The 26,369-nt window shown below is 43.5% G+C and overlaps 4 protein-coding genes and 1 long non-coding RNA gene across 8 annotated transcripts; all 5 read right to left on the bottom strand.

Moving 5' to 3' along the window:
* LOC8072137 lies at nt 90–4,183 on the bottom strand. Its single transcript, XM_002456376.2, has 4 exons — nt 3,353–4,183; nt 3,047–3,242; nt 598–729; nt 90–509 (listed from the first exon to the last, which is right to left on the bottom strand). The coding sequence occupies exons 1-4, from the start codon at nt 4,117–4,119 to the stop codon at nt 387–389; spliced, it is 1,218 nt and encodes a 405-aa protein (XP_002456421.1). The 5' UTR covers nt 4,120–4,183; the 3' UTR covers nt 90–386.
* Nucleotides 5,409–11,722, bottom strand: LOC8072136 (beta-glucosidase BoGH3B). 4 transcript variants are annotated; one of them, XM_002456375.2, is made up of 11 exons: nt 11,380–11,722; nt 10,089–10,377; nt 9,681–9,885; nt 9,404–9,494; nt 9,125–9,270; nt 8,560–8,803; nt 8,373–8,477; nt 7,888–8,070; nt 7,532–7,733; nt 5,824–6,307; nt 5,409–5,677 (listed from the first exon to the last, which is right to left on the bottom strand). In XM_002456375.2, the coding sequence occupies exons 2-11, from the start codon at nt 10,363–10,365 to the stop codon at nt 5,587–5,589; spliced, it is 2,028 nt and encodes a 675-aa protein (XP_002456420.1). In that variant the 5' UTR covers nt 10,366–10,377; nt 11,380–11,722; the 3' UTR covers nt 5,409–5,586. The 4 variants fall into 4 exon arrangements, with proteins under 4 accessions (XP_002456420.1, XP_021313751.1, XP_021313752.1 ...); XM_021458076.1 differs by having other exon boundaries at nt 11,415–11,722; XM_021458077.1 differs by lacking the exon at nt 5,409–5,677 and having other exon boundaries at nt 6,149–6,327.
* On the bottom strand, nt 11,882–20,022 carry LOC8072135 (double-stranded RNA-binding protein 1). Its single transcript, XM_021458079.1, has 6 exons — nt 19,533–20,022; nt 17,685–17,932; nt 16,064–16,283; nt 15,262–15,429; nt 12,295–12,909; nt 11,882–12,203 (listed from the first exon to the last, which is right to left on the bottom strand). The coding sequence occupies exons 1-5, from the start codon at nt 19,795–19,797 to the stop codon at nt 12,296–12,298; spliced, it is 1,515 nt and encodes a 504-aa protein (XP_021313754.1). The 5' UTR covers nt 19,798–20,022; the 3' UTR covers nt 11,882–12,203; nt 12,295.
* Nucleotides 21,297–21,736, bottom strand: LOC110433347. The gene is made up of 2 exons (XR_002450740.1): nt 21,696–21,736; nt 21,297–21,585 (listed from the first exon to the last, which is right to left on the bottom strand). It is a non-coding gene; the product is annotated as an uncharacterized LOC110433347 (long non-coding RNA).
* Nucleotides 21,859–24,805, bottom strand: LOC8072134. The gene is made up of 4 exons (XM_021456308.1): nt 22,596–24,805; nt 22,252–22,515; nt 22,051–22,161; nt 21,859–21,958 (listed from the first exon to the last, which is right to left on the bottom strand). The coding sequence occupies exons 1-4, from the start codon at nt 24,803–24,805 to the stop codon at nt 21,859–21,861; spliced, it is 2,685 nt and encodes an 894-aa protein (XP_021311983.1).

The raw sequence follows: 26,369 nt of genomic DNA, 5'->3' as shown, positions 1-26,369 counted from the left end.
CGTAGAAACTTGGCCTCTGGATACCATTTTTTGTTCATGACGAGGTGTAACAAACACACTTGTGAACGGAGAGTTTTGAATGCATACGCTTCGACAGACAGAACATCAGAATCTGATTGACTGAATGGCTGGGTAAATAATCGTGAGAAATGGCCATTCCTTTGTTATACATGGGGAACAAATTTACTAATTCGATGAAAAAATAACCTCAGAAATAGCCATGAATGTAAACTCAAAACTGATGAATTTCCTTAAGACAACCTCTTGCCTGACGATGCCCTAAATGGCACTACCGCCAATCATAAAAGGAAGGATTATGCCTTGACTACAAGGAATCCCCAGGGATCTGCGAAGGGTATATCCTTCAAAATTGAATCATAACGGCTTCATCTTCCTTGTCCATAAGTATTTTCAAGCACTGGAACAGCAGGTCCATATATTCTAAAACAACGGTCATTAAGTGAGCTCACTAGTCGTGAAACAACTTCCTTGAAGAACATCGATGCAACCTGAGATGAGAAAGATTCATATTGTAAGAGACATAACGGGCATATGATACGTTGATGGATGTGCAGTATCACTAAAAGCATGATTTACCTGACGATAAAGTGGTGATTGAAACTTAAAATCGACTAAGAAGTAGAGGTCACATGTCCCTGGAACAGGACCAGGCTTAAATTCCCAAACGTTTATCAAATGATCAAAAAGTCCACTTTCAGATGCTGTCGTCTGCATGTAGTCATTACCAGTAAGAAACATAAAACAAAACACAATTTTCTCAAGCATAAACAAAATGACAAATGCAGGATAGAGAAAAATTGCCATGTCAGTTTCTTTCAAGAAAAAGTGCCTCTGATATCAACACAGAACCATAATTTGCAAAATAATCGTAATCAGAAGACACTGCAAGTAGAAGAAATTCGTAATCTTAGAGGCATAGAACAGCATTTTCTGTGGCACAATCAGCGCACACATCAAACTATCATCCAGAAACTGACACTATAGAAGATCTTAGTTGAACAAAAAAGTTTCAACCTAAATTGCAGTTTATTAACAAATACCATAGTTCATCAAAGCTATTCAAAAGAAAGCACCCCTCTAGGCAGATGATTGGTAGTCTGATATATATGAAGATACTTTCTGTTCAAATAGTATGTACATGCAGCCTATAAAAAAGGCAGAAAATTTCTGTTCAAATAGTATGGTACATGCAGCTCTAAGTAAGGCAGAAAGTTCTGATGTCTCCCTTATTGTGCTAACATGAATACTAAATCTAGATTATAGGCTCATATTAGTCTATGCAAATTTTTAATCCAGTGTGCCTAACAAATGACTAAATTGAGATCTGTAACAATTAACAGCTATCACATAACATAAAATTGGCGCTTATTGCTAGTTCAGCTAAGGTAATATTTTTGAGATGTGACCATCACTTGGATAAACAAGAGCACAGATCTTTTTCAGTGCCAACAGATAATGAATTATCAATTAATGACATCGCCAAAAGCAAAACTATTGACATTTTTAACAGGAAACTTTAACTTCCCAAGTGTCCAAATGTATCTAAGAGTTATTTGAATTTAAGAACATTATCATAGAAAACATATTTATAACTTGCACAACTTGCACGCGGGCACGTCTTTTACAGAAACATATAAGGCTCCATAAGAAATTATGCCAAACAAACAAGAAGTACACCAATCAGCTAGCAAGGAAGTAGTCAATTTATAGAAAGGTCACAGCTCATGATATAGTAACTTTATTCGAATAGTATATCTGTCGAGGGTATCGGTAAGGGGTACCCTCAGCGATGCGCATTATGAGATTGCCCATACGAAGGTTGGGACCCCCAATTCGACGCCTTAATCTGGCTTACGCGCTGCCAACGACGGTCGCAGCCTCGAATACGGAAATAAGCGTCGAGCGAACCGGTCAGGGCTCGAGCAACGACTACCGTCGAAGACGGAAGCGGGCTCGAGCGAACCGAGAGACATCGAGCGTTGGGACACTGTCCGCCGCCTGACGCGCGCACGCGGGCGGGAGCATTAAATGCATCTGACGTTTCCCACCTAACACACAGGTCATGGGAGGCGTGATAGAGAGCAAGCTTCTGTCCCATCGTTCTTTTTGCAGCCTTCCCACCGAACGACCCAGGGCGTGTCAGGACGCAGGAAACAAGGATGGAACGTCTAATCGTGACCCCCTCGAGATACCCAAGGTCAGCGCTCCAGATACCAGCGTATTACACGGCGTCCGACCCTCGACCAAACAGGGCCCCTACTCAGGAACAAGTTGGGCGTCGACTAAACTTCGTCACAGCTACGCCGTCGGGTCCGCCACCACACCGTACAAGCGTGCGACCTCAGGACCGGCATAAGGCGGCTGGCAGGGCAGAACACAGGAGCACGCGTAATCATCACCAAGCTATCAAGATGGGACGGCTCGAGGCCATGCCGTACGGAAGCCTCGAGTAGGTCAGCGCTCCATGCGGCTATCAATCCCTACTCTAACATCTATGCATGTACCCTGTGTCTCTCCTTGGAGCTATAAAAGGAGGGACTCAGGAATAGAAGAGAGACAGATCACAACACATGAACACGCACACTACTACACGGTAGAGCAGCGCAGTTCATACCACGCTTGTATTCACCCTTGTACAAGCACTTAGGTGCAAGATAATACAAACTCTCTCCCCCCCCGCTGGACGTAGGGCCTTCTCTTGCCCGAACCAGGATAAATCTCAGTGTCTTCTTGCATCACCATCCGGAAAGGGGAGCACGCATACAAATTTACTCGTTGGTGTGACCCCCCGGGGGATAAAACACCGACAATATCCATTTGCCACTCAACATTGCAAACAAACATATAAGCATGCTAAGAAACATAGGGCGCAAATAGGTAACAGGTGGAATGTCCTGTGTGATTTGTTAAAAAAAGGTCCTACGTGTGATGAGCCTTGAAAGTAGTACATTCCTTATACCAGATGTTATTGTCTTCATTCGATACAAGTATGACATGACCTACATGTTCATTCCACAATTCTCACCTTGATATACCTGGGCTTCTCCATCTCCACATGGGAGACATAGCTTTCAACAAGGAACTTGAATCCAATCTCGAGCTCAGCATCAAACGAGCCATCGTCATGCCGCCTAATAATCCTGGAACGCTGGCACCACGGCACAAAGTCCTCGTAGAGGTCCACTGCCGCGACAACGGCAAACATCTGCTCCGGCGAGTACCTGAGCTCACCAAAGCAATCACAACAACACCACAATCACCAACGATTAACCACGTTATTATAAATCGATTTCCAGAACAACCACAAGGCAGCTCTCGATTGACCGCATACCCCATCACGCGCCTCTCCTCATAGACCTTGGAGAGCACGCCCCCCTCCTCCCCGTCGCCGCACCCGAGGAAACACCTGGTCTGCGTGCGCGCCATCCGCCCCGCGCCAATCACGCCGGTCTGCGGATATGCCCACCGGCCGCCGCGCTCGAGCACGCGCCCGCCGCCGCCGACGATCGCGGCCAGCGTGCTCGAACACCTGGCATTGGCGACCAGCTCCCCCGCGCCGGTGGAGCATTCGCCCTCCCCGCCGCACCTCCGCAGGACGGAAGACGCCAGCCCCCTCCTCCGCAGCACCGACCTCGCGCACGGCAGCATCGCTGAGGCTCCTCTGGGCGCGATCCGGCCGGCGGCGGCGGCGGCGGGAGAAGGGAACCCTAGATTCGGGCCGCGCTGGCGTCGCCGGTGAAGGACCGCGGCTAGGGGCGGCGCTGGCGTCGCCGGAGAAGGCCCTGGAGCCTGGAGGGGGAGGGCCGGTGTGTGAGGAGGGATTGGAGAGGCGTGAGGAACTGGAGCTCTTGGTTTGCGGGGGGAAAGCCGGATTTGGGGTCCGGGGGATGGACGGTACGGAACGCCGAGCAGCGAGGCGAGGGGAAGGCGTGGTGGGCTGCTCCTGCTGGCTTCGGTTGGTGCGTGCCTACTACGAACGAAGGATTTTGACGAATCCCGCCGTTGCCGCTGGCTCGCCGTCCAGGCTGTGCGCGGCCACAGCGTACGCGTGGTGTTATCGCCGGATTGGTTACGCTGTGCGCGGTGCACGAGGATCATGCCCGTGCCCAACTGCCCACGAGTCCATTCTGGATGAACTGACCAAGCGACACGTCTGGTTGCTGAATTTGACCTTCTTTGCTAGAGAGTTCCGAGTCTATATATATAAACCGACCATGAGAATTCTTCTTCCTTTCTTTCTGGATGGAAGAAGCTGTGTGATTGCAGGCTCCCTATTTAATTTAATCCTGATAGTTGAAATCAACTGAAAGGTGTATGGTGAGATTGGTGACCTGGATGGATCATGAACTTTCAACTTGCACATGGTAGCCAAAGTGATAATCAGAGCAGGAGAATAATCAATGGCAGCCTCTCAGCATAGTAGTATTTAGAAGGGTTTAGGCAACATACCGTATAAAAGTCACGCTCATAGTCCTCCATATGTCCCTAAATAAATTAATAATTAGAGTAGTCTTAACTCATTTTTTCTAAGTTTAATTGGATTTATAGAACAAAACACCAAGATTTATGGCACTAAATTAATATCATTGCATGCACTATTGCATGCACTATGAAATATATGTTCATGATTTGTTATTGGTGTCATGAATATTGTTGTACTTTTCTACAAATTTAGTCCGTTTTAGACCATAGTTTTAAATATATACAAATAAATATTATCACCTGACAATGGGGCATAATTCTCATAAAAAATAAAGTTTAGGCCATGTGTTATTAGGCCTTTGGCATGGTAAGTTTTTTTCTTCCATTATAATATATAAATATATTTATTACTACCTTCATTCCAAATTGTAAGTTCTTATCGTCATCAGTATCTCCACCATACTCCATGCCTTGGTGACACCATCTTATCTCCACCATATTCCATGCCTTGGTGGCACCATCTTGTGGACCCTAGTTTAAACATCCCCAATTAAGAGTCCCTTGGGAACGCAGGAATCGATTTTCACAGGAAAAATGCAGGACCAGGCAAAAGAATCCTGTTTTCCAAAGGGCCCTAAAAGTATTAGTTCATTAGTTATCATTCAATTACCAAGTCAAACATTTTTAGCCTCATCGACCCCCTGGTCAGCCCCACTGTTTAGATAATTAGACCTCCCTCTCAACCATGTATGGTCCGGCGATCAAGCCCTTGCTGGCGCTTGTCACCGGAATCCACGTCAACACTAACCATGTAAGTGCTAAATACATAAATCATAACATGGTGATAATTAACTTTTTATATAGTAGCATGCATCCACTTCTCGAGGACAATCTGTATCAACTTGAACAAAATGGCCTGGGGCAATGACGCGGGGAATTCATCTAGTAGATAGATAGATAATAGATGGATCGACGAAAACAAAAGGATTGATTAATGATTGATGTCCAGTGACACATTTTGCAGAGAGTCATGAGGCCGTTAAGAAATAATCAACAATTACTAATGCTAGATTAGTAACACGCTAATCATATGAGAACTACAAAAGGGCTCTAGGCGTTGAGATACTGTCTATGCCCAATTTATTAACTGATTAGTACCAATGGCAGTAGAGAACACAGCACAACAAATAGCACTCTTTGCTTCTTATATCCCAGATTGTCAACACCAGAGAACCTGAAAACAGAAAACAAGATGAAACGCCATGGTGAGAAGCATAAAAAGACTAACGTCTGGTTTATTCTATTATTATTATTATTTTAAAAAAGCAATAGTTCGAACCGGACTTCATGTTGATTTCACACTACATTTAACAAGCTTACCCTGGCAATGATGAATTTATCGTCAAACCGAAGCCAAAAGGGTAGAGTGGATCGTAGTGTGGGTCTCCCACATTCATGGGCAGCTGGTCGACAGACTTGAACCAGGTCTGTGGGAGCTTGCCTGTGAAACCATAGTCTCCAAAGAGTACATCTGCAACCCCCTGACCTTCGGTTCCCGGAAGCCAAGCTGCAACAAGCGCTTCCATTAATGGAACATACGGCTCAATCACAATGGGACGACCCGAAATGATGACTACTGCACATTTAACTGCAGAACACACAGTTCTGATTGTGTCTGGACCAGGGTCTAGCATAGTGAGGTCAGTGCTATCGCCGACTGTTTCAGCATAGGGTGGCTCGCCAACAATGATGATAGCAAATGAGAAGTCGTTATGCTTCATGAAACTGTCATCAGGGTTCTCAGAGTAGACAACAGACGTTGAGTCAGCAACGGTAGACTTTATGGCACCAAGAATTGTTGTTCCTGCACAGGATACTGAATCACTGCAACGAAAAATTACAGTAGAGACTGTTGCTTTAGGTATTTCAGTTATTAAAGGAACCTCACATAGCAAAATTCAGCATAGCGCATTGGGAAGTTTATCCTAGCCTCTTCTAAATCTCAATCAGGAATTATGTTAGTTCAGTAGAATGATAGTTCCACTATCATCACTGTGCTGTTGATCATGGAGATACTAAGTTAACTTTGGATGTATCTGAAGTGTGAACCTTTAGTAATTTCTGAGCTCAAAAGCTGGAGGCAAATGAGTTGCTCAGTTGTGATGCATCTGAAGTATGAATGTGCTCATGTTTGCTTCTAGCGTTTGCAGTTATGAATACCAACTTCTAAATATGCAAATGCAGTTTTAGACCATGTTAAAAATGTACCAAACTGCAAGGAAAATAACTAGAGTGAGCTCTTAGGTTTACTTGGCAATTCAGTGTATCCCTGTCAGGGTTATATCTCTGTTGGAGGGGATTAGGGTAGGATTGGGGAATTAGGAGCAAATTAGAAGCAGAATTTTAGGGAGAAGGGGGAAGGAAACTACAGCCAGAGGAGGGCCAGAGGAGGGAGAGTCAGAGCTGCTGGCGGTGGCGTGCTGCAGGGCGACATGGATACTGGAGGCTAAAGAGCTTTAGGGTTTTACCCCTTATTGACTTCTCAGTACTACTCATACTTCTTAGTTCCAAACAATTACATCTCCCCTTTCTCATTTTCCCAACTTGGCTTGACTTACATGCAAACCTGATTCTAGTTCCCTAGTCTTAACCTAGATGAACTCCCTGATAAGCCGTGGCAGAAAGTACTGTTGGCTGATTTGGCTGACTGATTCGGCTGATAAGCTTGTTCGCTTGAGCTTATCAGCCGAATCAGTCAGTTATTCAGTAGTGTACCCTCAGGCACTGGCGTACTGTACATGCCTTGAACAGTATCATACCCCTTGGTTGGCCGGCTGGGCCGGCCACCGGTCGTAGCTCTATGACAATCCCATATGCACACAATAAAAATAGTCACATAAAATGTATGTTAAATTGTTAAATTTCCATGCAATGAACACCTGCATTGTTTTTGCTGAAATATAAAAGGAAAACCTATATAAAAGAAGCTTCATGTAATGAATACCGGTCTTTCTCCTCTGTTAATTGAAGGGCAGAGTTCCTGCTATTTTCGTTAAAAAATATATATTAAAATGATGAATGGCATTACCGGTTGTGATATCACCACTGCCCCCCATCCATTTGATTGACCATCCACCACACTGGTACCCCAAATTGCTAGCATGACTTCCAGCTACCAGGATACTTCTAGCTCTCTTAGGGAGAGGTAGAAATTGCTGCTCGGGAGGGTTCCCATTTTTTAATAGAACAAGTGATTTCCTCACAGCTTCTCTAGCCAGCTCCCTATGCTCCTGTTCAGATTTTGGTACAAAATTTAGGTTGATCTGGAATGAATTCCAACCTAGCTGTACACAAAAAACTGTTTTTTTTTCTATATCACAATGTAGCTCTTTTTGAAACATCACCATGTAACTTGAGAAAACATTGTACAACTAGCTTACCAACCTTCTTTCCAAGCTGCTCTGCAAAACTAAGATCAGCTAAAGGGTTCTCAAACAGGCCCATTGTAAATTTGACTCGAAGGATACGTCTCACAGCGTCATCAATTCTGCTCATATTGATGACACCCTTGTGAACGAGAGAAGTCAAATCGTTAATGTAATCAGTGTAATTGTATGGCACCATGACCTGGAGTTGAGTTGAAGGAAAAAATTTAAAGGCAGATGGTGGAAAAGAAAAACTTCATTCTTATTTCAGCAAAAATTACTATGGCCATTATGTGCAAACTTATCTGTCCCCAATTCTTGAATTGTTGTTATGAAAAATAATTCATGACAAAAGGTCAACCAAAGAATACATCAGAGTTATCAATACCTACTAGGAATTCACCTCCAATTGCAACACTAAACCTTCCCCACTAGGTATATAATAATTTTCCTCAGTAGCTAGTTGAAAGTAACCAATAATTTTCTCAAAAGAAATCCACATACCATATCAATGCCAGCATTGATTCCGGCTTGCACAGAATAAGTATAGTTCGCGCCAGGAGGTGAGGTGATACGGTCTACTCCTAGCCAATCTGATATCACGAAACCCTGCAAGCAGTCACAAGATATCCAAAATTAAGTTTTAGATCACAGCAAAGTAATGTAGATAAAGCTGCAGATTATTACTAACTCTAAAATGCAGTTTGGATTTCAGGTATCCAGTGATTAAGTGATGGTTGGCATGCATTTTTACACCATTCAAGCTTGAGTAAGAAACCATAACAGTAGCAACACCCTTTATGATAGAGTCATAATATGGTGGCATGTGAATGCTTAGCAGCCCATGTTCATCAATGATTGTGTTATTCTCATTGATTCCATTATGAGTTCCACCATCACCAACATAGTGTTTAGCACAAGCAGCAACCTTATCCCTGCAAAAGCCATAAGCTGAGGTATAAGGATAGGCATAAGATAGAAAGTTCTTTAACACTGTGAGATAATAATCCTGATTGTTATTCGCAAAAAAAAAAAAGAATACTGATTGTTTTCCTAAACTAATTTCATTCGAAGGAGATATTCACAAAAATAGTAAGTAATATTTGTTATAAAAATATTGTTACTGATAGAGTGCCCATCAAGGCATCTTAGCTGATTAGTGATTAGGTTCCAAGTATTTGATAAAGATGCAAATGCCTTACATATTGGCTTTGTACCATAATATTTGTATCAGCACTGAGAAAAGAGTATCTTACTTCCCAGCAACATATGGAACTCCCTTGGTATGATTGACTGGGATCTCGCCCTGCAGACCAAGGATAATATCTGTCATCTGCTGCACAACCTTGTGATCCTCACTGTAGCTCTCATAGCATCGACCCCATCTTGGATCTCTGCAAACCTAAATCAAGCTATAAGAATAGTTCCCGATCAATATAACTTAAAGTGAAACAAGAATATAGCATTATATTCATTCAACTTTGCTTCATCAAAGATCTTGCATAGTAGAAGCAACAAATTTTATACGTGCTTACTGCAATACATGGAGCAAAAGTATATTGAATGCCTGTCGCACGCACTTCAAGAGCAGTTGCTTCACCAATTCTTTTTATGAGGCCAGGATCCCTAACAGAACAAGAAAGATACAGATGTTGATATAGCTACATAATTTTTTTATGATGTTTGCATGATCAGCCTGCTAACAAGAAACAATTCTTGTTGCTAAATGGATATGAATTGCTGCCTTCTATGAAGCATGTAGCATATATTTGTCAAATTGCAATATGTGCATGTAGATTAACAGGGATGTACCTTGTAGCTCCAAGCCCGATGTTATGAGGGAATAAAGTGGCGTTGTAGACATTATTATTACCATGAACAGCATCAATTCCATAAATCAATGGAATTCCTAGACGCGTTGACAAGGCACCTTTCTGGAATTCATTGACCATGTTCACCCAAATTGCAGGACTGGCCTGGGGAGCAGGAACGCTTCCACCACCACTTAAGATGCTTCCTTCAGAACAGCGTGAAAGTTTGACATTAGAAATTGCATAACATCGGATATGGATAGGACAATGCCACAGTGGTAGCCTTTTTAGAAGAATACAACAGTGGTAGCTATAGCTGTGGAGTACCATAGGCTTCGTTTGTTTTTATCACCCAAACAAGAAGCCATATGAAAGACGGCAAATGATTCTGGGCTTATATAGAACTTACCTATAAAGTACTTTTTCATGACATTTGCAGATGCAACTTGGCGTTCTATCTGTGTCATTTGGCCAATTTTTTCAGCAAGGGTCATCCTACCAATAAGATCCCTGATTCTAGAGTTAATAGGCTGCTTTGGATCCTTGTACTTCATGTACTCTGCATCTGCCATCGAAACAAAACATAGCAGTAGAAGGAATGTCCAGGAAACATTGGAGTATCTCATGTCTGAAAATTTCTTTGGAATAGTTTGGCCCGATGGTCTTGATCCCCGAACTGTGAACATAATTCAATAGGCCTAAATGAAACATTAGAGATTAGATAAATCAAAATCAGCATGCAGATCAGAAAGAAAGTGCAATTGTATGAACAAAGAAAATAGTTTTCTTTCGAAGGACACAGCAAATGGGCTTCCAGACGTGATCTAATTAAGTTGTAACCCACGTCCCCCGTTGATCTTCTACAAGAAATGAAGCACACCTTAACATGTAGTAAAAACACATGATGGCCCTATCTTGCTGAGGGAAAATTATTGATACCTCCTTAGAACTTTTCCTCTTTACTAATTGCTAAGTCAGTCGTAAAAGAAAGGTTTAGCACTGAGAATGTTGAACACATAACAAAGTTTCAGCATCTCTATCAATGTCCACACAAGTGTAGTTTTCATATACAACTATCACCACAATGAAGTACGTACATTGGACATGGCTGAATGAGAACCATTTCCAGCAGGTAAATAAAGAATAGAAGAATTCGACAGCATACGGCGAGTACTGTGTCACTACTCAGCCGTGGTCAACGAAAAATATGATATGGTAGCGAAGTCAACACGTCTCAGTAGGTCTTATTATAAAATACTGACCCCTCAGAATTTTCCAAGATTCCCCGTCACATCGAATCTTGCGGCACATACATAAAGCATTAAATATAGACGAAAACAAAAACTAATTACGCAGTTTAACTGTAAATCGTGAGACGAATCTTTTGATCCTAGTTAGTCTATGATTGGATAATATTTGCCATAAACAAACGAAAGTGCTACAGTAGCGAAATCCAAAATTTTTCCCAAACTAAACAAGGCCTTAGCCGGCAGCGGAACACTATAGTGGGCTAGTGGCGTCCCCTGATTTCCCCTGGAAATCCTAATTCGAGGCTGAAAAAGAAACAGCACCGCGGAAATCTCTCCCAAGAAGCACATGCGCTGATCTAAAACGAGAGCTCCCTGAGAGCAGCAGCAGGAGGCGGCAACAGACAGTTGTGGTAGCTAGTAGCTTAGTAGCAAGCCGGGAGTTCTCCTCACCGCGGAGCAGCGACGGAGGGAGAGGGTGAGCTCACTCTGCTGCCGATTGCGTGCTGGAGCTGAGCTCACTTGCCGTCCCTCGCGCGCGCATGCACGCACCGGCGAGGCCGGAAATGGGAACGGCGGTGCGAGGTGGAGGACTGGGGAGAGAGCAGCGGCGCGTGGTCACGGCGCCGTGATTTGTAGGCGAGCGTGGTGCTTTCGGAAGGAACACTAGAGGTATGGGGGCACCCAATGGCCGCGGTAAAAAGGGCAGGCAGAGGGAGACGATTACTACTCAATGCTCCTCCCTAAATTTCGACGCAGAGCTCTTGCTGAGAAAGTGTGCTGCGAAGAGTTGAACAAAGAGCAATACGCAGAACAAAATGAATCAAGAGCTACAGCCTACAGCATGCCGACCGCATTGAGCAGATGCTCAAACTCAGACGCATATCAACATCCAGAAGCATTCCCAAAGGCAACAAGAAAACAACGAGCTCAACCAGGGAGCATGAAAGAAGTCTGATCATGATAAATGTTGCGGATGGTCCATCCAGTCATCCAGAGTTCAGCTTCTCTACTTCAGTTATAACCTGGCACTGGTATAACTCAGATTTCCTCACATAGTTAAGCAAGTAGCTTCAGCTAGATAAGGAGTACAATGGAAGTCACAAGTCTCCGCAATAGGGGCATTAATGATATCCAGCGCAAGGCAGTCTTGTTAGACTAGATTACTAGTACAACACGGGAAATATATTAGCTCGGAATCACAAGCCATATAATCGTCACAAAGCATCCATCAATTCTCCTTTTGTCTGCTCTAATCTTCCTGGCAGTCCTGCTACCTGCGTTACGGTAACAGAGAGAATAGATTCAGTGGGAGCAAGCGAACCATAGACTTCCAGTAATAAAATTATAAAGTGGGGTTCAGATTACCTTAGTTATTGTTGGAATAAGGTAGGCTGACAGCTACCCACTGATTATCGCTGATGGGAAGCATGGTCGCACCTTCTGGGATAACCATATCAGTGTGGCGAGGGTAGACTTGGATTCTGTTGGTTCCCAAATAGCAACCGCAGCTGTCATTGCTGACAGGCATGGTAGCTGTTGACATGCTTAGAGTAGAGGTAATGGTTGGGGCTATGAGGGCTGCCTGACCATTCACAACTGATGTGTGTTCTAGAGATGAGTCCATGCCTTCTACTTCTGTGCTTGGCTCTGGAATGAGCGGTTCATCAACTTGCAGAGACGAGTGGATCACTTCAGCTTCTGTGCTTGCCTCTGGAGAGTGCAGTTTGTCAACTTTCAGAACTTCAATATCTATGCTTTGCTCTGGAAGGGACAGTTTGTCAACTTCCAGAGTTGAGTCCATTACTTCAATATCCATGCTTGGCCCTAGAAGGGGCAGTTTGTCAACTTCTGTGCTTGGTTCTGCAAGGAGTGGTTTGTTAACTTCCAGCTTTGCAGAGAGAGTGTTTCCATCAAGAGACTGTGTTGTAGCAGCAACAGGAAGTCGGTTAGCAGAGCCAGCTGATCCAGCATCATGATTTACTGCACATGAACATAACATGAGTGAGTGAATGAATGAATGAGAATCAAGTTAATACAGAGAAAACCCACATCAGCAAATAGCAAATACAGACAAAAAGAAACTTGCAAGGGTTGCATTATGTAGACATGCAATGGACAGAGTTATGGACATCAGATGCAGAATAAATAAGACCAGCCAAAAGTTAATCAAGTGCAAAGTTGAACTTAACATGTGCCTCATAGCAGGGAACATTCTACTAGTTCATATTATTACCTCTCAGTGGTAATATTGATCAACTGGTTATGATCTAAATGTGTTTTAGAGGGTAAATACTAAATAGCAGCAGTACAACCACTATGACATCACAATATGCATCCCTAACCCTGAGAGCCGAGGAACCAAGTTGAACTTACTAATTTATTTTTTTACTCCTTTGTTCCAAATTAAAATCTTTCTGGTGTTTCTAGGTACATGGCTTTTTACTATGTATATAAATATACACTATGTCAGTCTAAGATACATAGATTTTACTATGTATAGATATCTAAAAAAGCCAAAACAACTTATAATTTGAAATGGAGGGACCAGCACATGAGTGAGAGAGGTAATCAGGAAGAAAAAAAAAATGAAGACATGCCTGGGATTCAAACCCAAGATGCCTGAAATACACAGCTCATACCTTCCCGCTGGTCCTTGAGGTTTGGCCAGTATGCTTGTGTAATTCTACCAGGACCCACGTGTAAGGTCATAAATCCTCCCTCTCTCCCAGAGGAACTCCCATGCGTGGCCTGCAAGTAGCAGCAGGCAGCGGCCAGAATCCAGTTCCGGTGCGTGCGGATCCAGCGTCCCCTTGACCAGATCTATCAACCCAGCAACTGGAGTTGGCTGCCAGAGGCCATTTGGTGGTGGCATGCGGGAGTGGGGGCATAGGCTGCATACTGGCTACGCTCGCAGGATGCTGCAGTCGCAGAGAGGTGGCTGTGGCCCGGATGCTGCACGACGGCGGCTTGGAGGCCACGTTCAACGTGGCATCATCGCGTGCTGGAGCGTTGGCACTTCTTGGATGTCACGACATTACCGAGGCTGCATGTGTGGTGCTAGGACATGACAACCATGGCTCGCTACGCAACCTGCTGTGGGCATGGCTTTCCATCGGCAATGGCTCCATGAGCTCAGCTCACAAACTGCGTGTGGTGGCAGACAGTGAGATTCTTCATCTGGCTTCGCGGAAGATGTTGCGTTTGGCCGCATGCATCAGTCTCTGGCCACGTGCTGTGGTGCTTACAGGACTGGCTGATGTGCAGTGGTGTGGACCTTTTGTGCTGGTGTGAGGTGGAGCGCGTTGCGCGAAAACCTGGCCAGTGTTAGTCGGAGCCAACAACGGCGACACTGGCGTTGCTCCCTTCCTTGGATTCCTTGGAAGAGTCGTCGAGGCCTCCCCTCATCCTGCGGGGTTCTTCTGAGGAAACTTCGCTTGGGGTTTTCTAGGCAGGTGAAAACAACGATCAACATCGTATCCTTCGTCTGCAAGCCTTGGATTTTCAACGAGGCCAGGTTCTCTCTGGTTCGCTACTCTTGCGGCGCGCGTCTCTGGTTCTCCTAGAGTGGATCTGCAGTGAGATGTCGGAGCTGCTTTTATTGTGGGATGCAACAAAGCTTGGCAACGATGACACATTGTGTCCTTTTTCTACGGAGGTCGTGGTGGCATGTTTGGGGCTTGGTTGATGTTAAGTCGGAGCTTCTTATCATTGGATCTTGTGATAAGCTCAGCAATGATGACGTGCATGGGGCTCTGTCAGTTGTGTGTCACCTTTGTAAATGGATTGCTCAGAGTTAGCCGTCTGGACTGTCATGTTTAGGTTTTTTGCCAATTTTCCTTTAATAAACTGTGTGGTTGTAAGGTTTTCAGGCCTTGCTTCCCTCATAAACTGGGTCAATTCTATTTCTTCTTAATTGAAAGGCAGAGCTCCTGCCACTACGTTGAAAAAAAAAAAATCCCTGCACTGTTGTGCAAAGCCCAACACGTGTTTGCAAAGAGCAGAAATAGTAACTACCAAATACCATGCACATAATGTCACAAATGCACGTTCACTGTAGTTTCAAAACTCCAAAGTCACCAAAGTTCAAAACGGAAGAAATTGGCATATGGTACAGCAAAGGATCTGAGAGGCTAAGGAACTGATGCGCACTAGCCACTAGTACCTCCTGGAACGTCAAAGTTGAAATTTGAAAGATCACATTCATAGACATGAACGTGGCGAAGTTGGTTTAGAAGAAGCCCAATACTAGTGGCTAAGAACCATGAGATTTCCATGTACTTGTAATATTAGTTTGCAAAGAAATGGAACAAAAGGAGTAACCAGAAAACTCACCAGCATCAAAGTCATTATCCTTGCCATGATTTGCCGTTGGCATTGATACACCAAGCACCGAAAAACCAGGTTCTAGAACCTTGATATTTTGTCCAGCAGGCAAGTTCTTGGTTCCTTGTTGCACAGGTGGTCCTCCATGGACAGTAGAACAAGCAGAGTCTTTTACCCCTGAAAGGCAAAAAAATTTTGCTAACGGTATGCAGAACAAGGTGTGCATAGATGGGGAAAAACGAGAAGGTTGGACAGGGGCAATTGATCGCTAAAGAAAACTCAAAACAGAATCCACAAGAGCTAACCTTCGCACGATATTCAAATATCGTAACCAAGGGTTAGATGTAAGGTTGACACTCTACTATAATTCAAATGCTAAGCAGTATGAATCTGTAAACAGGTAAACCATCAACAATGAACTAGACAAGTCTGGAGTCTTGACAATGGAGCCATATATCAGAAACTGATACTGAGGCAATGAATAGTCAAATAGGAGTTCCTGTTCCCATCCACACATGTGAACAGGCTCAGAATTTAGTTGCTTTACGAATTTCTCACTCTTTTCCTAAGAGCAAAATTTTAGGTATATATTAACTCCTACATAGCAGTTCTTAATACATACAACACATCGGGGAACTGTAATCATATGACAGAATAAGAAGTTGAACTTTATCAAGAATGAAGCTTCAAAACATAAATGCCATCATTGATCTCATGTAATGAATAGAAAAGATAATTGCAAATCTATTGCTATGGTAGGCAAGTTTGTTCTTGATGTGAAGGAAACTATGACAGTAGCTTAGCGACTTACTGTCTTTGAAATGTTGAAAAGCAATCTTCGCAGCATTCATCTCTGCTTGCTTTTTAGTGTTCCCTGGCTCTCCACGAAAAGTTGCACCCTGAATTTCCACAGTTGATATGAAGGCAGCAGAATAGTTCGAGACATCCAAAGTTGTATCATAGGTAGGCAAGGGAAAGCCTTCTTTCTGAACAAATTCTTGTAGAAGATTCTTATAGGATACTGATGGAAGCTGTGAAAGGTAGAATGACCCATCAAATTGGTATAGCTAAATTCATCGGATATCTTAAAAAAAAATTGTTGACCTTTTAGAATCTAGAACATTTGATCCATGGAAAAAGATGCATAGTGACAAATCATTATCTTTCTTTATAAACATTACAAAACATTAAGGAATACATAGCATGTAACCCTATTTAGTTGCAAACTGTTATCTTGTTCTATGAACCTTGCTTCAGGCTAGCTCATAGGCACCTGCAATGGCAAAGCTCAAATTTCTGCAATTTGACTACAAAACTGTTTGAGATAATTTTCACAGTTTACTGGCTCATTGCTACTCTCACATTTTTGTTAAAAAGATAAAGCATGACGACATATGCTTGGTACCTGACATGGTAAATGGATCACAGCTCAACAATTGTTACTGGAATTCCTAACAGTGTGCAGCTAAACCCTAGTATCGGCAGCCATTCTCTGCAGCAGCAGCTGCTGCGGCTGCAGCTCACTCTCACGGGTTACTGTGTATTACTGTACAAAAAAGCAGCAGCTGCTGCAAAGTAGCTCAAACAATTGCAGCCTAAGGATATGCTAGAGATGAAACCCAACAAAAAAGAAACGATAGCAACAATGGAAAATTAGTAACAAGACCAACATTTTCTTAGCAAGTAGAAATGGAATGGAAGCAACTTCTTCAGGTTTTAGCACAACTAGTACAGTAATACCTTTACCTGGAATGCAAGACACCAGGACTAAGGCTTGTTTGGATGATGGCATGAGATTCTTGCCTGGCCGAGGCAGCGTCGGCAGGCATCTGATTTCATGTGACTGTGGCTACTGGCTAGGATCGTCTGACTGGGAGGCCATGATCCAAACACGCCCTAAGCGTATGGTTTGTGCTAGGGGTATGGGATGATTCCTAGATTTTGTTGTGCCAGTGGTATGGTTTTGTGCATGTGTGCTGGGTTTCCTCTTGGGAAGGGGATTTTCTCTCCAACCCATGTACTTTTTTTAAAGAACCCATGTACTTTCTTTCTTCTAAATGAAATGATGCACACCTTTCCTACATGATCAAGTTAAAAAGAAAAGGGAAAAAAGACAAAAAAAACTAGCAACGGCCTTAACTTCACATGCATATGACTTATTTGCCCCAAGATGGTACAAGATGGCATGCAATTAAATACATTTGCAGATATTTAAAATATGTCTAAGCATATTAGTCGTTCCCAATTCAAAAACCATTTTTATCAGTATGGATCAATATTGGTCCCAGATGTACTGGACAATCCAAACTTGGTTTGCTGAATATTAACTGACAGTGCGCATATATGCTGAAGAGTGTATCTGTTATCATAAATAAGGTGAGGTTGTGCTAACTAAATTCTCCAAAAGTGAAAAGGAAAAGAAATGGACCAACCGGTAGTTGCTGTGTTGGGCCTGCTTCTTGAGGTAAGAACATCAGAGCAACTTTTGCAGCCGCTGTTTCAGCTTCCTTCATTGTGCGACAGTACTCTGGGCTCTCAAATGTTTGACCATCTATGGTTACTTCTGACTTGAATAGAGGTGCACGAAGAGAACCTCCATGAATGGGACGATACGAAGGCAGGAGTTTGCCTCGCTTCTGAGCATATTCTTGTAACTGATTCTTGTAACGAAGCTGGGTCTCTACATAAAAAATAATAATAATGAGTGTGACAGATAAAGCAAAAAAGAAAATTTCCTCTTTTAGATGAGCGAAAAACGCTCTACTGCATGAAAAAAGGATCTTTATAGCATGAGAGAATAAACATAGGGACATAGGTAAACGACAAAACAACTAATCCAAACATAAAAAAGAATAGAAAATAATAATGACAACTTTCCAGGAATGACATATGGATCATATGATGAATAGTCCTGAGATGTAACCGTGTAACCGATTTGCTAAAAACTACAGACAGCTTCTCCTGCATTTCTTAAATGAGTTCAACATGACCTCCGAGCAGTTTATTATGTACATAATGACTCACGTGGTACTTCTTCTATATATCCATTATACACGGCCAGAATTTTATCTTCAGGGTCCACTAGCTACAAGAATCGCACGACGTCCTTGCAAAATCACGTGCAATCAATACAAAATCAAAGAGTAAAGTGTGCTGGTGAACCTACCTAACTGCATGAAACACACTACGTCCTTGCAAAATCACGTGCAATCAATACTACCATTGCACTAGTAGCATTACAAAAACAGGGATCACTTTCCTCTATTGGAGCAATAATGCTAGTAAAGTTCACCTGTAAATACTAGGATTGCGAATAAGTTCAAGTCTTCTTCAGTTCAACTGTAAATACTTGGATTGTGAATAAGTTCAAGTCTTCTTCAGTTCAACTGGTAAGATTAATTTCAAAAACTAGGCAGATGCTTACCCCTTGGAGGGTTCCTACTGATTGAAACACCCACACCACCTCGAAACTGTTAGGTTTCATGCACCAACTAATACTTCACAACACTCCCACTCACGTGCAGCCAGAACAAGGCGCAAACGTGGAAATAAAGAAGGGAGCAGAGGACTTAAAAGATGCCTCTACCAAGACTCAAACTCGAGATTTCATGCACAAGCCAAGTGAACCCAAAAGCTTAAGCGATTGGGAAAAGGTGGACAATCCACTAATGCTTCACAACAGAAACAATTAAACGTACCTCATACGGAACTCAAATCGATGATAAGGGTGGGAAAATCAAGTGCAATCAATACAAAATCAAAGAGTAAAGTGTGGTGGTGAGCCTATCTACCTACATGAATGCTTCCTACCAATACTAACATTGCACTAGTAGTATTAAAAAAATAGGGATCAATTTCCTCTGTTGCAACAATAATGCTAGTAAAATTCACCTGAAAATACTTGGATTACTAATAAGTTCTACTCTTCTCCAGTTCATCTCGTAAGATTAATTTCAAAAGCTAGGCAGATGCTTAAACCTTGGAGTGGTTCCTACCGATTCAGGCACCCGTGCCACCTCCAAATAATCAAATATTCAAATGTACCTGGTAAGGAACTCAAAACAACGAGAAGGGTGCGAAAATCCAATGCTACCACGATCGTCCAAGAAAAGAAATTATTTTCCATTGTTTTAAGAAAACATAGTGTTTTTCGAAAGGAAAAGAAGATAATAGCATGGGGTTTTCACACGGAGGGAAATTCCACCGAGAAGGCGGTGATAATTCGAGGAACGAAAACCTTATTTGATCCCAAATCGTAAGGGGACAAGCTGGCAGCTCACCGGGCGGCGGCGGCGCAGGGGCAGGGGCAGGGGCAGGGGCCTCGGCCGGGAGCGCGCTGAGGTTCTCGAAGGCGGCCATGGCAGCGAGGTTGCACGCCTCCTTGACTGACCTCTCCCCTTCATCCGGGGAGCTGAAACTCTCGCCATTGACGACGACAGTGGCGCGGAAGAGGGGCGTGTGGGCAGGACCCTCGCGGGTAGGCTCGTACACCGGCGGCGCCCATCGCCGCTTCTGGCACAGCTCCTGCAGCCGCGACTTGTACATTCGTGCGATCTGCTGCCGGTCTCTGTTTTGGCTAGGGTTCAGTGGAGAATGGAGAATTTCTCAGGGCTCGATTTGATAGGGAATCTTGAAAACTTTTTGGTTTGATAGGTGAACTAAACGAGGCCGGTCCTTTCCTTGTTCCTTGAAGCAGTTGATGGGCGCCTTGCGTTGTGTAATGAAAGTGCAGTGAGTCCAAGCAACTATGAAGTACAGGTGCCCTACTACTACTACTACTACACAAAAAGGCCTGGCCTGGCATGCAATGCAACGGGGGAAAAGCTTGGGGATGATCTGAAACCAGAGCCAAACACAAACAACGTCCCAGTTCTTTGCTGAAGCAAATCCACTAGGGCCTTGGTTAGTTCCAATTTTTTTACAAAATAAAAATAGTACCACTTTCGTTTGTATTTAATAAATATTATCCAATCATATACTAACTAGACTCAAAAGATTCGTCTCGTCAATTCCGACTAAACTGTTCAATTAGTTTTTATTTTCATATATATTTAATATTTCATACATGCGTCTAAAAATTTTGATGTGACAGAGATTCGAAAAAATTTTGTAAATTTTTTTGGAACTAAACAAGGTCTACTGCCTTGTTTAGTTCACCATGAAAACCAAAAAGTTTTCAAGATTCTTCGTCACATCGAATCTTGTGGCACATACATGAAACATTAAATATAGACGAAAATAAAAACTAATTACACAGTTTAGCTGTAAATCACGAGACGAATCTTTTGATCCTAGTTAGTCCATAATTGAATAATATTTATCATAAACAAACGAAAGTGGTACAGTACCGAAAACTTTTCACTTTTCGGAACTAAACAAGGCCTACGAAGACATGAAAGAGGCTGAGGGGGAAAGAAGCTGCAGCATTTTACACAATTTGTAGAGCTTGGATGCTGACCGTAATTAATATACGCAGAGACACTCTCGTACTCAGGCCCTGTTTAGTTCTCACATCAAAAAATTTTCATCTATTACATTAAACCTTTGGACACATGAATGGAACATTAAATATAGATACACTACTACAGTCAGGTACTGCAGGGGCGGCTAAATAAGCTCTGTAAGGGCGGCTGGCCCAGCCGCCCTTATGCAAACGCTCTTACAGTGGAATTCACTGTAAGGGCGGTTCAACACCAGCCGCCCTTACAGAGGCCCACTGTAAGGGCGGTTGGAAACAACAGCCGCCCTTACAGTGGCCTACTGTAAGAGCGGTTGGTGCTTCCAGCCGCCCTTATAGTGAGCCTTAGTAAGGGCGGCTTGTGTCTCAGCCGCCTCTATTATCTGTATTTGCAAGGGCGGCTCTATCTAGAACCGCCCCTACAGTTATTTTTCAGAAAAAAAAATAAAAATTACAATAATCGAGTTGACAGCACAGCACAGCACCACATACATATATACATATATAATCAGAGACAGAAAACATCACAGATTCACAACATAAATATCCATACATATACACAGCACCACATTTCAAGTCCAAAATGTTTCCATGTCCAAATCCATCCAAAAGAGTCCGAAATTTTTCAGGTACTAATACAAATCGATCACAGTCCATTCCAACAAGTTCACATGTAATCAACGACCTAGACATAGCCTATCCCACTGACGGAGGTGCTGGTAAAGAGGATTGCTACCTAAGTCGGACTGTGGGTTATGGTAATCACCTTTGTAATAAACAACATGGTCCATTATAAAGTTGCAAAGGTCACCGACAATCTCTAAGAGGTCATCATCCCTGTAGACATCCCTTTTTAGTCCTTTTTCTTCTTTCCACTACAAGATCGTAAAAGACAAGTTTAGGTCTAGTGTAAAGAAGAGATTGCAAAGCTAAGTGAGAAATACTATGTTTTCATACTACAACCCACTAAGAGATTCAAACTTACCAATTCAGGGTGTCTCCTGTAGCCTTTTGTGTTACTGATGAAAGCACATACATAGTATCCACAATGCAGACTCCCTGGCCTTTGCTTGGGAAACTTTGTTTCAATTTGCAAATGGAGATGTGTCAAGTATAAGTACTGAAAAAATTAGTAATTTTATGCCAAACTAAGTCGCACTTACCGAACATAGAAATTTGAAACGCAAGTGGCTCCCCAGACCTGGATCATGCCTTCCTTTGTGATTCTTGACATAGGCCCTGAATGCCCTGTTTGAATGAGAATCGATGTGACTTGTAGTATGCAGAAGTCGATATTAAAGTGAATCATATAAGGTTACTAGGATTACAAATTTGCTTACGTAATGAGAATTGACATGAAGTCTTTATATGTGTGAGGGTCAAAATCTGCAGAATCACAAATCCATGCCATGTTCATCCCGACATCGAGACCTATGACTATCCAGTGATTGCTACAACAATTTTAAATAAATACATAAGTACCTTTGCATCAAAATAAGATAAACCGAACAATCGTTAAGTATACAATTAATCGAACTTACTTGAAGTGGTATGGAATCCATATTGTTTCGAAGTGTTGGAGATTCTTTAAACATACGGCAAGCCATGCCGCAACCTTAAGAGACTCTTCTCTTATTTTGGCCGCACGGATCTTTTCTTTCTCCGCCAACGTCCCTCCAGCAGCTAGCTGTGGCGCATCCAATTCCCATCTCGATGGGTAATTAAAATTTATTTGTGCTATAGGCATAGGGTCTACATACCCGGCTTTCGTTGAGCGTGTAGATTTCATAAAGTTTGCTTGCATTCTAAAAATCATGACGTAAGTTAGTTTTAGCAAAATCCAACTAGGTTACTTTCAAATCATATCAAGAGGAAGAGGACTTACAGGCACCAAGTGCGAATCAGATTCATCGACATTGAACTAAGGTGAAAGCATGATTGGATGTCGCTGAAGTCAAAGGCAATACCCGAAGCAGGGCCTCCAAATGTGCGAGCAGGTATTACTGCTTCCAACACATTCAGTTCTGTACGTGAAACATGCAAGTAGTACCAATCATGGAACCTTCTCATTCCATATGGCATCTTACACAAGACCCGGTTTGGTAGGAAACGTTTGCCTTTTACATATTCTTTCGGGCAATCCTTTGACCACTTGATGGTTTCAACATCTGGATACTTTGTTATCGTTGTGTAGTCTGAGGTGTCAGTGGGCATCCTGTAGGCAAATTTGTTCGGGCCTTGGTTCTCAGGCTTGAACTGGTCATGAGCATACCACTTGTACATACCCGAGACATTCATATCCACAAAAGATTTTGACCCTGTCGACCTTATCATGATGGGGATCTTTTCACGAGCTTCACATACTAGAGGGAGTAGTTCTTCATGTGTCGGCGGTGCTTGTTGAAAAGTCTGTGCCATCTCATCATGGCCTTGCTCGGGGCGAGCTGGAGAATGTTGTGGCTTAGGAGGCACATGTGGTGTCTCGTCATGCTCTGACTCGGCACGAGCTGTAGAAGGTTTTGGGCTATGAGGCACATGTGGTGTCTCATCACGCTTTGGCTCGGCACGAGCTGTAGAAGAATGCGGACTATGAGGCACATGTGGCATCTCATGCTCTGGCTCCGCACGAGCTACAGAAGGTTCACCTATTTGAGGCTCATGTGGCGTCTCATCATGCCCTGGCTCGACCCCTTGCTCACCAGCGGTTGGAGAAGCCGGTACCCTCTCATGCATCAAGTGGTCCTCATGAGACGGTGAATACACCGCTCCATCCTCAAGGTGGACTCTCTCCAGGTGTACATCACTTGGAGTTGGCGAGGAAACATTCAACACAATATCCTTTTTGTACCATAGGATGAACTGTTTCATGAGTAGTCCAAGCTCACGAATCCCCTCGCTAGTTGGGTGTTCAATCTTATGCTTCGCGTACTCGGGATTCACGGTATGCACCTCAACCTTACTATAGTCGGCCGGGACCGGTTTATGGTGCCAGATGTCGCCTGGAATTGGAGGATGTGCCAGACCCGTTGCGACCTCAGCCATCTCCTGTCCCCTACCGATGGGAATCAACAGGATGCAACGAGTTGGCACCCGTATGTGATCGACTGAGGCGGAGGCTGCATTGGAACCTTGGCTGCTTTGAACATTTGGAGGGCTACCAACTAGAACCAAATCCCTAGGCGGCTCCATTTGTGACCGTCGCTCAGTAGACAGTCCTTGCTCCTGTAGTTCCTTGGCAACTAGGGTCTTCACTAGGGTGGCAAGACTCTCCTCCCGGTTTCTACCATGTTTCTTGTACATCTCCACATCCTCTCGAAATCCTTCCTTCCAGGTCTTATGTTTCCCTAACCCCCTGACACGGCCTGGGTGCTCGGGGTTTCCCAAGCCAAGGCTAAGCTCGTCCTTCTCTCTAGAAGGAGTGAATGAGCCCTTCTCGATATCTTCAGAATATTTCATTATCCTTGACACTGCCTCCTCGGTCTCTGGCTTGGCAAATTTCAGACTGCTGCCTGATTCTTCAAGATTCCTGGCAAAGAGCCAACGCTTGGTGCGTGGCTTCAATTTCATTACTTTTGTATTCCCAGCAGCTACGGCCTCCTCTTCCATCTTTCTAAACATCTCTTCCTTGCCCTCGTAGCCACCGGGGCCTAGACGAGGGTGGTGGATGTTCTTCTTCGCCTGCAAGCTGTTCTTTTCACTTAAGGCCAAAGATTCTGGTGCAGTCTTCTCAGCCACGAGCAACGCCCAGATAGCAGGAGTGATGTGTCCATACTTATGGTACGGAGTTAACCCCTTTTTGATGTACTCGGTGTTCAGCTCATTCCTCCAACGTCGGAAGGATTCTCCCATCATCTTCATAGCACGTCGTCTTACTAGGGGTAGCTTCTCTGCCGGAATCCTAAAATTAAAATTGACCAATAGACGATTTTTCCATAGGTCATCCTTTATGTCCTCTGGATAGTCGTGCCAATTACGGATTGATGGGTTCAACTTGTCTCTGACTAGGGCCCCAATTGCATTGCGGAATTTTGATTGGAACTCCTTTGGCTTAAGGATCTGCCCTTCTTCCCCAACCTCATCAATCACATAAACCATTTTTGCATTTGGATAGTGGTTTGGCTTTCTGACCCCTCCTTTCCTTTTCACTTTGGTAGTCGAGGCCGAGGTTGTGCCTTCAGGTTGCGGAGCAGAGGCCACAATCGTAGTCTCTGTGCCTGTTGCCTCTGCCCTCCTTTCCCTTGCCCCGTCGTGTCCGGCGAAACGTGTCGGACGCCGACGTGGTCTTTTTGGAGGTTTAGGAGGGACCTGTATAAACAACAGGTCAAAGTGTTAGTAGAGGTAACACAACCATATCGTTACCAAAATTTATGGTTTACTAAGTGACCTTCATATCCCTACCTCCTCGTTTGGGTCAAAGTCCTTGTCCAACTCATCCGTCGTTGGCTTCCGTCTAGGTTCACATGGGTGTGGATCCTCAGGACTTTCATATCCCGAGGTTGAGTCATCGTCCTTGCTAGATCCTTCATCAGTCTCTCCTCTTCCCGCTTCTCCCCCTTGCTCCTCGCCAGACTCCTCCTGAGTAAGCATAAATGCTACACCATTGCCCACTTCTTCATCAAACTGTTCCTGAGAAAACTGATCATGTATTTCTTGCTCTCTAGGGCTAGGGTGCTCTTCATGTTCGTTGGATCGGGCTGCATTGCTTGTTGTCCGTGTCATTTCGTGATTTGTTCTAACAGATGAAAGGAATAAAGTGTGCTTTAGTAGTAGTAGTAGTAGCAGCAGCAGCAGCATTAGTAGTAGTCGTAGCAGCAGCAGTGCTTTAGTAGTAGTAGTAGTAGGTTGAAGAGAGGAGAAGAGAGAGCAGCAGTGCTTTAGTAGTAGTATTAGTAGTAGTAGTAGTAGTAGTAGTAGTAGTAGTAGTAGTAGTAGTAGTAGTAGTAGTAGTAGTAGTAGTAGTAGTAGTAGTAGTATTAGTAGTAGTAGTAGTAGTAGTAGTAGTAGTAGTAGTAGTAGCAGCAGCAGCAGCAGCTAGGACTAGTAGTAGACTAGTGCAGCAGTGTTGGAGAGAGGATGAGAGTAGAAAATAGAAGAGAGACAGAAAGAGCAGAGAGGAAGGAGAGGTGAGGAGAGGGAAAGGTTTTAAAAAGGCCTTAGAAATATGTCTACCATCATTTGATCAAGAACTTGGAGCATCAAGGCATCAAAACAGAGAAGTAGGTTGAAGAGAGGAGAAGAGAGAGCAGCAGTGCTTTAGTAGTAGCAGCAGTGCTTTAGTAGTAGCAGCAGCAGATGAGAGGAGAAGATAGGAGAGAGAACACACAAAGGAGACAAATTAGTTTGGTAGTAGTAGAAGAAGAAGAAGAAACAAATGTGCCCTCAAATTAGCGGGTTGCTGCTTTATAGAGCCATCCGCTGCTCTGTGGTGATCATAGATCATAGACTTATATGACAGTCAGTAATAGGTTAAGAGAAAACCCATTTGCACTACAAGACCGAAAACCTCTGGGGGAGGCTAGTATCCAATGGCACTCCATTCGAGACGAGTTTCCCCCAGAAGCTTTTGGTCTAGGAGAAGCTATGGGTATTTGACTGTCATGTTGTCTCACTACACCTTTAGTATCATCGAGCAAGAAATTTTGAAAAAAAAAAGTATTAC

This window comes from Sorghum bicolor, chromosome 3, assembly GCF_000003195.3.
Source record: "Sorghum bicolor cultivar BTx623 chromosome 3, Sorghum_bicolor_NCBIv3, whole genome shotgun sequence".
In the NCBI taxonomy this organism is placed as follows: domain Eukaryota; kingdom Viridiplantae; phylum Streptophyta; class Magnoliopsida; order Poales; family Poaceae; genus Sorghum; species Sorghum bicolor.
The sequence above is the reverse complement of the archived record's forward strand: the minus strand, read 5'-3'. Positions and strand labels throughout refer to the sequence as shown.

Excerpts from the sequence above, each read along its gene's own strand:
- LOC8072134 (XM_021456308.1), bottom strand. The coding sequence starts at position 24,805 with ATGGTTTATGTGATTGATGAGGTTGGGGAAGAAGGGCAGATCCTTAAG. Across the intron at positions 22,162-22,251 it reads TGGATTCCATACCACTTCAA|CAATCACTGGATAGTCATAG; the intron begins GTAAGTTCGATT and ends AAATTGTTGTAG. Across the intron at positions 21,959-22,050 it reads TTCATGTCAATTCTCATTAC|GGCATTCAGGGCCTATGTCA; the intron begins GTAAGCAAATTT and ends TCATTCAAACAG.
- LOC8072135 (XM_021458079.1), bottom strand. The coding sequence starts at position 19,797 with ATGTACAAGTCGCGGCTGCAGGAGCTGTGCCAGAAGCGGCGATGGGCG. Across the intron at positions 16,284-17,684 it reads GCCCAACACAGCAACTACCG|CTTCCATCAGTATCCTATAA; the intron begins GTTGGTCCATTT and ends TACCTTTCACAG. Across the intron at positions 15,430-16,063 it reads TTTTCAACATTTCAAAGACA|GGGTAAAAGACTCTGCTTGT; the intron begins GTAAGTCGCTAA and ends TTTGCCTTTCAG.
- LOC8072137 (XM_002456376.2), bottom strand. The coding sequence starts at position 4,119 with ATGATCCTCGTGCACCGCGCACAGCGTAACCAATCCGGCGATAACACC. Across the intron at positions 730-3,046 it reads AGAAGCCCAGGTATATCAAG|ACGACAGCATCTGAAAGTGG; the intron begins GTGAGAATTGTG and ends GACTACATGCAG. Across the intron at positions 510-597 it reads AATCACCACTTTATCGTCAG|GTTGCATCGATGTTCTTCAA; the intron begins GTAAATCATGCT and ends TTCTCATCTCAG.
- LOC8072136 (XM_002456375.2), bottom strand. The coding sequence starts at position 10,365 with ATGTTCACAGTTCGGGGATCAAGACCATCGGGCCAAACTATTCCAAAG. Across the intron at positions 9,886-10,088 it reads CATGAAAAAGTACTTTATAG|GAAGCATCTTAAGTGGTGGT; the intron begins GTAAGTTCTATA and ends GCTGTTCTGAAG. Across the intron at positions 7,734-7,887 it reads CAGAGCAGCTTGGAAAGAAG|GAGCATAGGGAGCTGGCTAG; the intron begins GTTGGTAAGCTA and ends AAATCTGAACAG.